Below are 14,993 nucleotides of genomic sequence, written 5' to 3' on the forward strand. Positions count from 1 at the left end.
TAAACATCGGTGCAACCGCTACTGTAAGAAATGTATGATCCTAGCATTGAACTGTGAATATGTAAAGTACCAGTATTTTTTTTATTTTTTTTTTGCATGATGTGTGTCAAACCACCACGAGGTTTATCTGTTTGATGTAAACAGTCTTTTCTTCAAGTGTTGAATTTGTAAATTTGGTGTAATGCTCTGTCCGTCATCTAGATCATGCCAAAGTGTTTGGGTAGTTTAAGGTGAGATGAGTTGCATCATGTGACAAGTGACATTAAACTCCCTCCTACCCTAAGATGTGTTTCTGTGTCTGGGCAGTCTCTGTTCCTCATTCTGCTTATTGAAGTGAGATCTACTCTCAGTAAGGGCATATTGAAGCTAAGCTCTGAGAATGAGAGCTTGAGTTAGCTGCAGCTTTCAGGTTTTATAGAGCATTCTTAATTTCTCCTGCAGTTTTGCAATATGCTCTGTTTTAATTCATTCTATATAATTTAGACACAATTGTACTGTCATTTTTTTTAGGCAACTGTGAGTGAAAACACAGTAGCTTCTCATGTTTTGTACAGTCCCTCTTCTTTGTGTTCTTCTGAAAGCCTCACTGTACTTGTCTTTATCAGAGGGGCATCAGAGCCCAGAGTAATTGGGTTTACTCTGCACACAGTCCTCTGTTATGGCACTACTGCAGCTGGGCCTTAAGACCGCCTTACATACTTACAAATTTAAACTTTGCTTTTAAGCTCTGGTGACTTGCTGAGGCAAAAATACTGAACTTAGTGATTTTAGATTTTTTTTTTCTGCTGATATAATACCTGAATGTTATTGCAAAGGAAGTCCTACTATATGACAAGAATGAAAACACACATCATTTAATTTCTTTTTTTATCTTTGTGGGATTTTAAGTGTTTGTAACCTACATCTGTTGACTGACATTCACCAGGTTATTGGATAGTTGGGTCAAAGTTATAAATCTTTGACTTGTCATCAAGTAAATGTTTAAATGACCCGTAGTCTGTTTGAATAAGTAACTCTTCAGGTTGCTTCTCATGTTGCTGCTGTTTCTGGCGACGGCAAACATGTAGGTGGTTGCAGTTGGCTACTTACTGCATCAATGCAAACACCTACCTCTCAAAGTTATTTGTGGAGTGGATGTAAAACACAGACTAGATCATTTCCTGGAGCTTGGGTCTTTGTTTTTCTTGAATGGCGGTGCCACTGTCTCGTTTTTGCCATGAATAGCAGCTAAACAACGTTAGCTTCCTTAATTTGCTTCTTTGGTGAGTCTGTTTGGCAAAGGGGGAAAGTGAGAGGCCACTGAGGCAGTGTCTAAGTGGATTGGAGTGAGCCTCAGCTGCCTTTTAATGTCTTTAAAAGCTTTTCAGCTATAGCATGGCTCAGCCTCCATGCTTGCACAGTCATTCATCTGTTGTAGTCTTACTTTCATTTGAGTGAAAAGTGACCCGTACGCAGTTATCCAGCCAGTGTTAGGGGCAGGTTACAGCTCTTCGAGTTGAGGTTTTATTATATTGGTCAACCTCCTGCTTGTGGAAAAGCCTGATAAAAGCTGCCGTGGAAGTACAGTACAGTTTTACTAATGTATGAAAGACATATATGTGAGATATGTCCCGTTTTAATAAAAAGTTCTCAGAACATTGACGTGCATGAAAAGTGGACAAAACGGACGCCACGAAGCAACCAGGAAGGGTTTGCAGTGAGCCCTGCATGTACCACAGCTTCCACACAATCCCTGTTTAATGTCACTGGTAGCCTGTTTGGTCTCTGCTCAGAGGCTGCAGCCTCTCCATGCAAACAAAGGGTATATGTTAGAAATCAACATGGATATTGGGTTGACTTTAGGTCTTTCCGTGCAATTTACTGCCATTTACATGCATCACCAGAGTAACGTTTTGCTTTAACAAAAAGTTACTTTTACTACTTTATTTCGGTTCAGAAAGTGAAGCTCATGTTTTATTTATGTAATTTGCAGGTTGGTATATTATGACAATTGACATTTGGTATTTTTATAGATTTTGTCCCCATAAGGAGTCTGTGCTGGGACTGGACGTTCTTCTGCAGTTAAGAGCTAGAAAATGCAAAGCGGATCTTGTAAATGTCAGCTATAGTTTCTGCTCATCTCAGTGTTCCCCAGTGTTCATATCATCTCAGTGTTGTGTCCTGGTGTCATTAGTTTTTGACTCAAACACAGCTTCTGATCTTGTCTTTATGGAAGATATGGCTCACAGGGTGTGTTTCTGTACACTTTTCCCCCTCAGCTCGAGATGCAGACGAACGTGAGAAGTGGATCCACGCCTTAGAGGGAACCATCCTACGTCACACCCTCCAGCTCCGGGTACGTAGCAGCAAACCACCTTGTTTGTATGCGTATGGGTGCGTGCTGACGAGCAAAATCAACATTGGTGTGGGGATCCTTGATGTTCACTTGCCTGTCAGCACTAGTGTGTGCAGTTTTTCTTCAAACTAAACAGGCTGTACCTTTTTAAGTATGGCAATACTGGTACAAAGTCCAGGATGGAAATGAAGCTGGAGGATGAACGTAAATGTGAGTTCTAGATATCAGTCTGTTCATTTTTTAAAAAAATGTTTACTTTGGGCTACATACAATTTATGGTTGTAATGTGATAAACATTTACTACCACAAAATGCGTTTAAAATGTGAATCAAGGGGAAAAGGTTATCTTGGCAGGGCTTTATCCTGCATCACTCGTGGTGAATTTGACAAGATATCTAATGATCATTCATGTAATGTCCCAAAATCAATGAAAAAGTCAGTTTTTAATTCCTTAACTCAATATATTTTCTATGCCTAACAGTTTTGATTAACTTTTCCTCTTTAAGGATGAACCTGTTTGGAGCAGGTGGTTCCATGATCCGGTTGCTTTGATCCTGCAACTGGATCAAGGCAGGATCAATTTTCCAGCAGTCTCGCCCTCTATATTGTGACACTTGTTGCGAATCGGAGCACTGCTGGGTTTGCTGGGAACTATTATGTGCAAAAAGGCATTTCATTTCTCGTCACTTTAACCCTCGTCACTTTAACCCTGAACCATTCTAACTAAATTGACTCATTCCTATACACAAGGTTCTGCAGATACAATGTTGGTGACACACTGCAGTTACACAATCTGCAAAGATTGACATACGTGTCGGTATGAGTTTCTAAAACTGCTTGGAGAATTTTTTTTTTCAAACTTTTTTCCTTAATCATTCTGAAAAAGCAGCCAATATAGCTGCACAGATGTTGTCTTTAGTCTTTAAATATGCTTTCAAAACAGTGGGAGAGAAGCAGAACGATGTTACGAATTATTTTGAACTAATGTATGTTACCTTTTGGTGCCAAACCACTTGCAAATGCAATGAGATAGTGTAAATGAATGTGAAAATAAGAGGAAATGTTATCTATCAACATTTTACTACCTTAACAAACAGAAAAAAGTAAATCTGCAACCTTTGTCATAGATAAAATTATTTTGAACTAATGTATGTTTCCTTATCTGTCACAAAATGGCAGATTCAAGCATGAAAATTGTCATAGCAAATAGATATTATGAAAGGAGGATTAAAAAAGAGAATATTTCAGGTCAAAATTACAAATAAAGCATCGCCAAATTTACTGTGTAATTCATCAAAACTTTTAAAGTAATGAGCTCTCTCCTCATGGTCTTACTCTGCAAAATACACACACACACACACACACTGCGCAAGCGCGCAGCAACAAATCCTAAGCGATGTCGTGTGGAACTATATTGCACTGAGTGAATGGGGAAGTTTGCGTGTTGCGGAGGAAAAATTATCTATCTATCTATCTATCTATCTATCTATCTATCTATCTATCTATCTATCTATCTATCTATCTATCTATCTATCTATCTATCTATCTATCTATCTATCTATCTATCTATCTATCTATCTATCTATCTATCTATCTATCTATCTATCTATCTATCTATCTATCTATCTATCTATCTATCTATCTATCTATCTATCTATCTATCTATCTATCTATCTATCTATCTATCTATCTATCTATCTATCTATCTATCTATCTATCTATCTATCTATCTATCTATCTATCTATCTATCTATCTATCTATCTATCTATCTATCTATCTATCTATCTATCTATCTATCTATCTATCTATCTATCTATCTATCTATCTATCTATCTATCTATCTATCTATCTATCTCACACATAGATCTATAGATAGATCTATCTATCTCACACATAGATCTATAGATAGATCTATCTATCGATCGATCTCTCTCTCTCGTCAGAGCAAGTAAAATACTCGCTCTCTCTTTCTCTCGTCAGAGAGAGAGAGAGAGAGAGAGAGAGAGAGCGAGTATTTTACTTGCGCGCGCACGCACGCACACACACACACACACACCTACTAAGGCATGCTACTCTGTGTTACTGACATCATGGAGATGTCAGTCTTTTGTTTCTTATGTTTGGTAAAATAGTCACAGCATTAAATTGTCTGCAAAAATTAATACAAATAAATATAACAAGTCCCAGACTGTTCCTAGCACTGTGCAATGATTAATACATGAATAATCCTAATGAATTAACAGTAATTAAAAATAATAGTGGATGAAAGGCTTCAGACCATTTATACCAAAGCAGGTATGGAGAACCACAAAAGCAAAAATTAAATCATATACAAATCTATTAATCTCATGTTAAGCACTACAGTATCTTTCTTTGTTAGTTTATTTAAGAGTCCGGTTTATATCTGACCCTACGCCTGCCTTGTTTTGTCTCCGCTTGTGTTTTTTTTTTGTTTGTTTTTTTTTTTTTTGTTAAAAAAAAGGCTGGTGTTTTATCTTGCATCTTTTACTTTCTGCTTTTTTTTAAGCTACCTCTCAGCTGTTCTCATTTAATTTAAACCCTCCATGAGTCTTCCCTCCCTCCATCCTCTGGCTATATTCAATTCCTCCAGCTCAATTTCTCTTTTTTTTATGCTTACCATCAACCTTGTCTTTTGCCCTTTAGTTTACCTCCGCTGCCTGCTACTCTCCCTTCACAGCGAAACTCTCCGATGTGCTACGTGTGTTTGCTTGCTAACCGTACCCGCACACCCACAAACACACACGTATGTGCATTTACGTGAGTTGCTGTCGTAGGATCATGTGGGCATCGCTAACCAATCCCAGATCTGGTTGCTTGATCAACAGCACATCTGCCTCTGCTGCAGCAGCCAATCAGAGTTTATCTTAGTGCTTGTGTGCTGTGTGGTTTTCCTTCTGCCTGTGAGAGAGGAAGTGTGCCCTTCCTGGCAGGGGAGGGTCTTGGATTAACTCAACTCTGTCTGCCTCATTCCAAATAGTCAGCTGATACCTGCTGCTCAAGAGTATATCGTATCCAGACTGACTGCACACTCTCGAAGAGACGGAGGGTCTTTGTTTCTGTGTCTGGGAGGAGGACGGAAACATAATGCTAACTTCACTAGAGCTCACGGTTTGTCGCTGTGGGGGGGAAAAAAAGCTTATAACGGAGGAGGAGGAGGAGGAGGGGAAAAAGGCTTGTCAGGCTAAATGGCCTGAGAGATGCACAAGCTTTGATGCAGCATGTTCATTGGAGTGAGGCGCCCTGTAAGTAAAACACACACACAAACAAAAACAACACACAACGCAATCATCTGCCGCGCGCCGCTGGGACGGCAGCGTTTTAAAGTGGGTCACACCGTGTGGAAAGATAAATACATAGTGAGGAGGGGTGGGGTGGGGGGATTGAGCTCTGAAGGCGGTGTTGTTTTCTACAGCCAGATTGGGTGGATGATTCTAAGTGTGTGTTCTTGCTCTGAAAGATTCCCTCTGTGGGACAGAGATGAAGAGTCTGGCCGGTGGGAATGAGTGGGAGCGGAGGTGCAGACGTCTGGGAATATTTCTGGAACAGCGAAGGAGTGACGTGGCCGTTCAGCGGCTGTTTATAAACCAACCACCTGCAGCTGACTTTCTGTTCCTGAATTTATCGGCTCTGTTTGTGAAATACAACTTCCCTCCCCCCCAGCCTGCCATCGTGCATGTTGACAAAACAAAAGATTTAGTTTGCCGCATAATAATAGTGGCCTATGTTAGTTTGCCATGGTGTTTAACCTCAGAAGTGTCATCTTCCTGCCCTAAATAGGTTCCTTTTTATGTTTACGTCCTAGGTCAGCACCGTTTCCAGTCTAAAGAGACATTTTAACTTTCTAAAGAAAATAAACTATATTGAACTATGTTGTTGTTACTCTATAAAGATTCAACACACACAAAAAATTATAAAACTACGTATGTTTTGTTGTTCTATAGATTTCAAGGCACAATATTTACAGCCAGTACTAATTTTTGTTGAAAGCATTTCTTTACATTGGAGGTTTTTCTTTTCTTTTTCTTCCACATGAATAAGTGTGCTGACATTAAAAATGTTCTAAGTTTGTTGTGTGACACGATTCTCCTGAAGTAAAAGGAGTTAATTCCAAGCCTTTTCTCACATCTTTGCCAGGGGTGCCAACAGATTTGTCCATGTAGTATCTATATTAGTTTAAGTTGTGTTTGTGACTTTATTTAGATTTTATACCATCACACTTAGAATCGCCATTTTGAAATTCATTCTCGGTCACTTTAGTTCACTGTCTGCACTTGTTTGATCACTTGAGGTTGTTTTTGCACAGTTATGTATTGATCCCTGCGTTGCTTGTATCAAGTTCAGTCATCATGCATTACTGGAAGGGTTTGCAACTTGTTGCTGTCATTTTGGCCCAGGTTCTTAATTTGTAGGCAAACTGAACTAGCAAAGCATGCACCTTTGATCCTTTCAGGAAGATTGTCGTGTTAACTGCATGCTTCAGGGCTACAGGACAGACTTTGCTCTCTTTAAAGCTAACAAGTTTAAACCTAAGCAGTTCTCAGACCTGGACAGATGTTAATGTTTTGCTCCAGTTTAATGGCTTTTCTTCACATTCCCATGAAATCCCAGACTGTAGGAAGAGGAGATAGCAGGAGTATGCGACGCAGCAAACCCAAGGCGACGACGGCAGCTCTCTCAATGGTTTGATAAGAGCTTGACTTCCTAAGAGGATTTATGATTCAGTTGATTCCCATTTACTCTGAGACCATTTCTCTAGAATTGTCTGCTCTTTCTTTTTTAAACCAAACAGACTGCTGTTGCAGTAAATTACTCTGACACATGCCTTATTAGTCATCACTGGGGTTGCCTGATGTACAGGGGTTATTGTTATCACTGCTGCTAAATCCGGGCGTTCGGACTCTGTAGCTTTTTGCCAAGCAGATCTTCTTCCCTGTACTTTCATCTTTCAGACCTTTTTGTGTCCCCAGTGCTTGGGTGAGCTTGGACGGATAGAAACTCATGTGCGGTCCTCTTTGTTTTGCCTGTAGTTCAGTAATTGCCTTTTAATGGATCTTATGTAATGAAATGTTCTCTGTGTGCGTGCATACGTGAAGGCTAGGGGCTATTAAGGGAAACTAATTAACAAACAATAAATTTGAGTGCACCTCAGCCCATTTGTGCTCTGCAGCTGTGTCTGTCTTGGTTTTAAGTTTTGTTGAAGCCTGACAAATGTGGGCTGTCACATATGTTGGTTATTCACGCAGGCTCGCCTTTTGACAATACTCCTGGTATTGTATTTCACGTAGTACAGTACATTGCTGGAAGATTCCCCTGAACTGTTGATGTTTCCACTGTTTTCTGCTCCTGTTTACAAAAGCTGTCTAGTCATGAGACGATGGAGTCGAGCCATTATCTCATGAAAGGACAGCTCTTGGTTATTGATCCTGGCTGCACATTTTGCTTTGAATATGCAAAACTAGCAGGGCTTTTACCACAAGTCTAATAGAGATTGCAGTAATGGTTGGCTTTGTTTGTTTTCCTCTCTGCAGGAGGCTGAGTCGGGACTCGTTCCGAGTGTGCAAGACTTCGACAAGAAGCTAGCGGAAGCTGACGCCTACCTACAGATCCTAATCGACCAGTTGAAGGTAGGATGGAGCTTCCGAGCTGGAAGGTTTTATTTTTGGCAGAGATGTGACAATCTGTCTTGAACTTTATACATCAGACTGAGAAATCAATATGTCCCATTTTATAGATTTTTGATCCAGTCAGAATATCTTTGACCATCTAAAGTATCCTGAATGATCGCATTGTTCCATAAGTAAAGCGAGGCTTTATTCTGTAATTTGTTCATCCCCTTTCTGAACTCGTTCTCATTTTTAAGAGATTTTATAAAGCAGAGTTGTGGTGACACGATGACGAGGCAGAAAGTAGTGCAGCCGCACAGTCTCTCCTCCGCTTGTTCAGTGTTTTTATTAAGACCCTTTGTCTTTCTAAAAACACTTCACGGCTCATTTGTGTCAGTCACCACGTTATCTAAAGCCATCTGCAGGCTGCAGATACTCTGTGATCCTTCTGAATACTCTGTTGACTGGAAACATCTCTGCTCGTATCTCATCTGTCCCTTTTTCCACCTTTTCATCTCTTGTTCTCAAACAGCTGTTTGATGAGAAGATCAAGGACTGTAAAGAGGATGAATCGCGCAGAGTGAGTACCAGCAGTGCTCTGTCTCAGACCTCTGCTCTTCTGTTTTCTCTTTCAATAGGCCCCTGACAAATTATTAAATGCAATTTAGATCCTGTGCCACCTGTGCAGATGAGCTCTGGTCTGCTCTGTTGCAGGTTGTTTGGTAGCTTTGATAAAAAGAAAAAATAATTTAAAAAATGTTGTATTATGACCCATTGGCACTGACAATTTAACCAGATATTATTTGGTGAAAGATTACCTGGGAGACCTCTGATCACTGTGTTTAAACTGCAAGCATGCAGGTAAATGTTTAATTAGCTTTTTCATGTCAAATACAGTTGACATATCATCTGACATGTTTCATCATTTGATGCAAAAAAAAATGAAAGTCTTTGACATATTGAATAATGTATATTGAAGCTCTGTAATAGTTTTTTTTTCTCTGTATTTATAGAGATAAGCAAACAGTTATTTCTTTCTTTCTGATTTTTGTTTCCTCAGAAAATCCTGGTAAACATGTACAAAAATAGACCTTACAAGTTTTATATTTTCTTGAAGTGGAAAAATCTCATTCTAGAAATTTTCTGTAGTTCTCGAACAATGAGCTCTTCACATGTTTGTTGCCTCCGTTACGTCGTCTTCACTATGTGTGGTGTTGAGATAAAACTAAAACTAGTTTCTCATCCAGCCTCGTCTGTGATTGTTATAAATTTCTAATTATTTCAGTAGCCATAGGCAAAATTAAGGGAACAGATTTTCTCTCGTAACCGTTCCCATACATTCAAACATCAGTACACATCTGTGTCACTGGAATTACTTTCCTGTTTTAAGAGCTGCTCTTTTTCACGTCATATTCATACATTTTGAAACGAGAAGTTGCGCATTACAAATTAAGTTTCTTTGCACTTTTTTTTCACTAAATAAATATGCTCAAACATTTTTTATTGTGAGATTGATGCTACTGCAGTAAGATATCGTAATGCATCTTTACAAGGGATGGCTTCTAGCCTCAATAAAGTTTTGCACATTTGTGAAATGCAGAACTACGTCCGATCTTTTTCACTTCAAGTTCATTCAAAGAGGGAAGGAACATATTTCTTTTATTTTAAATAAAAAAAGAGAAGAGCTGCAAATATATCAGAGGTGACAATACCACAAATAAAAATAAGCAGCAAATGAGAAGTGTTGGTCACAGGTTTTTGTATTTCACAAAATGATAAACTATTATGATTGTGACAGTCAGTGACTGTTGTTAAGGCAGTTTTTGACCATATCTGCTTGGTGTCTGTTTAAATTTTCACTTTCATGATCTAAAATTTTAAAGTTTTGCTTTCTGACCTAAACAACATACAAATCTCAGGGCAAATGGCTGCCATTTTGTTTGGGTTTATCCTCTTTTATTACATGCTTTTTCCTAAAATGTTATGAGTTCTGGGAAATGGTGTTTAAAGTTGGGAACTGTTCTAAGGAATTTCTCTTGAAGGAACCTTTATGATGAGATTGTGTTTTTGGTTTTGTTGAGGGTTTACCACGATTTTCCATCTGAAAGCTGTGAATAAGTGACGTCAGATCTATTTTTCTTGAAAATTATCTTGCTGAAGCAAACAAAAGAGTGGCTGCTGTTGGACGTATTTAACCGTGGGATTTTTCTCCAAATGCTGCCTGATGCTGCCGTTTCAGGTTGCATCTGAAATCCTTCTTTAGAAACCTTGTAAATCTAACAGTATGCTTTCTTCTTTCTTTTTTTTTGTATTGTTAGAAAATAGAAAATTTGAAGGAGACTACTTGTGTAAGTTAACTCGTGCATATTTACTTTCCTGTATTTCCAAACTTCCTGTTAAGTTTGGAAGTCAGTTCCTTTCTAACGGATTCCTTTTTTTTCCCTCTCTCCTTCAGAGTATGGTAGAGTCCATCAAGCACTGTATTGTTCTGCTGCAAATTGCCAAGGTAAACCGCTTGACTGCATGTCTGAACACCTCTCTCTCTGTGGGTTGCCATGACAGTGGTCTTTTCCGTAATCATTTTTCTTGTGAAAGCACACGGGTGTGTATGCTCTGTGTCCGGTCTGTAAGGTAGTTCCCCGCTCACAGTTGCTATCTGGGTCGGTGGATGACGAAAGGATGTGGCCCAGTGCTCGTTTCATCACATGTTCCTTTCAGCTGTCTGAAAGGAAGTGGGGGGTTTACTGGTGTTTCATGTGGTCGATAGGTGTGACGACTTGTACTTTTGGAACTTGGAATAATGGGACATCACATGAAGGGCTTAAACATGTGATAAAACGATCACTGCAAACGGCAATTTACTGAAGATAAGATTCTCAGTCAGGATGCTTTTTGACTTGAACCTTTGTACCCAAAGCAGTCTAACGCTGTTTTCTTAAAATTTTAAGGACCAAAGTAACGAACAACAACACGCAAACGGACTTATAGTAAGTTTCAACGTTTTCCTGTCCATGAAAAACAATTGAAATCAGACCAAACTTCCGACTTTCTTTTCTGACATAATCTACCCTCTCCTTTAGCGAAGCTGATAAATCAGATCTTTAGAGCATGCCATCTAATTTGGACATAAGCTCTACCTTAAGCTCTTTCCCCTCATGTCTGCCACTGCTATCTTCTTGATTAAAACTTTCCTGTTTTAATCTGAGTTTAACTCCTTTTAGCAATGGTTGGGAACTATCCTTCATCACAGCACAAAAAATGCATGCATGTAACACTCCATTTGTATTTTTGCCTAGTATATTGTGCATTACAAAAAATTCCATAATCATTGAATCGTTTTGCTTTTTGTCACATTAAATCCTCAAACTTTTTTTATGTAAGTTACTGACATTTTAAATGAAAAACTGACACCAGGTCCTGGATTTTTTTTTTACTCCCTTTACTCTGATTTTGGAAATATAGCTGTGTTCAACCAAGTGTAAGACTTGGTAGAGTTTTGTATATTATTTGCATAATTGTAAAGTGGAGCAATAGGGATCCAGGTTGGGTTTTGTAGCACGTTTTTACAGCTGATCATCTGACAAGATTTGCACCTGGTGCCACTGGATTTTATTTATCGCGGTTGAAGTTTTTCCTCAATTTCCCAATAACGAGCTACATTTGTGCTGTCCTATCATATACAATCTCAACAAAAACACATTGAAGTTTGGGGCTTAAATTTGACAGAATGTGAAAACGTTCCTGATTTTTATGATCCCTTTACAAAACACTGTATGTTAATGTATGTTAATGTGATGCATGCATGTTTTTTTTTTTTTTTGTCATCATACCTGATCCGAGCACATCACTTCACCCTGAAATTAAAGCCAGCATCATCCAGCATTGATTGAGCCCGCTCACACTGCTTGCTTATTGAATTTCTGAGCACTAATAGCCAGTAAAGCCATCCAGAGAGCACTTTGCAGGCTCTGCAGGTGCACCGTGTTCACATTCTAGGCCATTCCAGGACTCAGGCATGTTTACTTACCACTATTCTCATCAGTTTTCCAAAGCAATCACTTTAGGCTTTTAGACTGATTTCTCAGTCTACACGCTCAGCTTCATGTCCAGCCTCCTGTTAGGATGAAGTAAGGTGGAGTAAAAGTATAATCTGTCACAAATAATGTTGAATTATCGGCTAGATGTGAATAAAAACCTTGCTTACCTGACCATACGTAGTCTATGTGGCTTACTGCTCAGTTAAAGCAGACCTCAAAGACTACAACCACAATGCTTTCAATGGGGAACTGTGAAAAGTGGATATTTTCCACTCTGGCTCACAGTTCGCTTTCTATAATACTTTTGTAAGAAATGGAAACTTTTCTCTATTCTTAGTTGGGTATCATATCGTATGAGGTGAAGTAACGTGGAAAAGGGAGGGCAGAGAAAAGGAGAATCATCCAGTTGAAGAGACATGAAGGTGAGGGGGAAGCAGAAAATCAATCTGAAAGCTCTTTGAATGCTTTGGAAAACGCTAACAGTTTGTGCATAATAGTTTAACGCACAGAAAACGTCCAGTCTCGTCTCCGATTTGTGAATCCCACAGAGGCTGGACTGCTCATACTGTGGGAGTCTGCTCTTATGGCAGATATAATCCCATAGTCATTAAGTAAAGTATTATGTGGTATAAATAGCACAGCCTAAGCTCCGTCTACCCCTAGATCTGCCTGTTTTATGTTTCCTAAGCTTCCTGCCTGAGATTCGTCTGCAGCTTTTTCACCACTAGAAATATGCCACGTTGTCTGCGTTTTTTATAAAGTGGAGAAAATGATTCATTCACTGCAGCTTGAAACACTAACAGCATGTTTGATGGTCCACGTTGTTCTTACTCTGTGGGAAAGATGCTATCATTTTAAGAGATTCTTTAAAAGGAGAAACGGCAAATTGTATTTAGCCATCAACATCATTTAACTGGTTTAACTAGAGCTGCTAGCTGCGCTGATATTACACTCGCATCAAAAAGAAATTAATTATGTCATGGTTTATTTAGCTCTAACTCTACTTGAACTGCACGTCTCCATCTGCTTTTGAGTTATCTCCCGTTTGCCGGAGCCAAAGATTGACCACCCCCATCATGGCAAACTAATATTTCTCTGTTTGGCTATAATTAGTAGCCCTTGACTTACTTTTTTTTTCTCTCAAAGGCGTGCAGAGTGGAGGACGAAGTACGAACTCAAATGTGTGAAGCTCTGATCACAGTTTGAGGTCCGGGAGTTTGAATTATTTTTATGTAAAAACAAAAAGGCATATAATATTGAGACATCACATTATATTTTTCTCCTCCTCAGCTTCATCTGAGGACAAACTCGGTACAGACTCACCACATTTATTTCTGTAAATTTCAACTGAAGAAAAAGCTGTTTAAATTGCTGTAGGTCAAGTTAAAGCAGTAACCTCTCGGACTGTAATGACAAAAGTCCATTTTATTTGTGACCAAGAGCCCTGAGGTTGAGCTGTCGCTGAACAATAGGTCGATATGATCCTGTTTGGATTTGGCCATGTTCCAGTCAGTGAGGATATTGGATGCAGGAACTCTGTTAAACTAAATAGATATTGCAAAGTATTATGCATAGGTACTCCTGTAGAAGAGGCGGAAAACATCTTTAACTTAATTGACCCTAAATTACAGTAGCAAAATCTAGCATTGAAACTTTTAGACGAATCCAACCTTTAATTTGAGGATGATTGCTTACTGAAGAAAATGGATGCAACAAAAATCTTTACTTAATTTATATATATATATATATATATATATATATATATATATATTTTTTTTTTTTTTTAACTTGATTTTGAGTTTCTAATGAATAGTCAATTACGTTTTCTCTGTGGTATAAATATGACAAAGCGTAGAGTTCCTTGTCTCATTGTCACTTGCCACTAGACTGGATCAGAACCCATAATTACCACACACAGTAAGGAGGATGGTGCAAAATAAAACCTCCAAAACTTGGCCTCACCTTAAGAGCCAAACAGTTATTTGGGATTAGTAAGCATTTTCTCTTCCACCATCGAAAACGTAAACGTTTGAATTTTGCCCAGTGCTTCTTCAGTTTTAAATGGAGTTGTTTAAATTACTCAGTTTGAGCTTTTCAGCTACAAAGAAAAAAAAATCATCACCCCTTCTATTAAGTAAGGTGAAGGATCCGTGTTGCTGTGGGCCTGTTTCCCTCTAAAAGGCCCTGGAAACTCTTAGTGTATCGCTGTATGAAATCTTTGGAATACCAGGACACTTTAAATACCAATCTGATGAATTCTGCCATTATATGGTAATGATCCAAGATATGACCGAATCAACACAGAAGTGACACAAAATCCACCTTTCATGATCATCTCAGTCCCCAGACCTGAATCCTCTAAGACGTGAGCTCAAGAAAGGAAAGCATAAAGTGAACTCATGACTCAGGATGATCTAGAGATATTAGGCAAAGGAATGGTCAAAGTTCCCCCTCCTGCCCTTTGAATTCTCAATCCTTGTGAAATGTTATAGGAGACTAAAGTAATAATTTCAGAATAATTATTCTAAATCTAAAGTTTTAATTTGGTTAGATTTGTCATTGGAAGATTATGCTACTGCAGTAAAAGTTGCCTGCAATACATCCAACCTCTAGACATCATGGCCGCACGATCTGAAACGTGTTACTGATTTTTACAACGGGGAAATTATGAGACGGAGTGTAAAATCTCTTCTTCTTTTTTTAAACTGGAGGCATCCTCGTTATTGTCCTGCTGGTTTCTATGTTGTCATGCATGCAGCCTGGTTGGCTTCATATTGATTGCAGTAGTTAATCCCGTCATTCTCTCCAGGACATCGGGTGAAAGGGAATCGATCTCTCCGGATTAGATGGGGCGTTTCAGTGCAGCACTCTTGATAATGCTTTGGTCTACCAATAATCTGATCTATAACCAGCTCACATGTTTTGTCCAGTCAATATTAAGACACACGTGGTAAAAATAATGCCCAAGTTGTTGAGCATTGTTTTTAAACTATAAG

The 14,993-nt window shown here is 38.8% G+C and overlaps 1 protein-coding gene across 4 annotated transcripts in view; it reads left to right on the top strand.

Annotated features, from left to right (window-relative positions):
- Window positions 1-14,993, top strand: part of osbpl9 (oxysterol binding protein-like 9) — a 35,184-nt gene that overhangs the window by 10,914 nt on the left and 9,277 nt on the right. For 2 of the 4 annotated variants that reach the window (XM_008407893.3, XM_017304472.2), the window contains 6 exons: window positions 2,259-2,335; window positions 7,886-7,981; window positions 8,493-8,540; window positions 10,279-10,308; window positions 10,416-10,466; window positions 10,909-10,947. In XM_008407893.3, the coding sequence (XP_008406115.1) occupies window positions 2,259-2,335; window positions 7,886-7,981; window positions 8,493-8,540; window positions 10,279-10,308; window positions 10,416-10,466; window positions 10,909-10,947 (341 nt within the window). Of the gene's footprint in view, window positions 1-2,258; window positions 2,336-4,809; window positions 5,600-7,885; window positions 7,982-8,492; window positions 8,541-10,278; window positions 10,309-10,415; window positions 10,467-10,908; window positions 10,948-14,993 lie in introns of those variants that run through there. The other 2 variants (XM_008407896.3, XM_008407894.3) reach the window with 2 other exon arrangements.

Source organism: Poecilia reticulata, chromosome 4, assembly GCF_904066995.2.
Source record: "Poecilia reticulata chromosome 4, P_reticulata-male-v2, whole genome shotgun sequence".
Taxonomy (NCBI): Eukaryota; Metazoa; Chordata; class Actinopteri; order Cyprinodontiformes; family Poeciliidae; genus Poecilia; species Poecilia reticulata.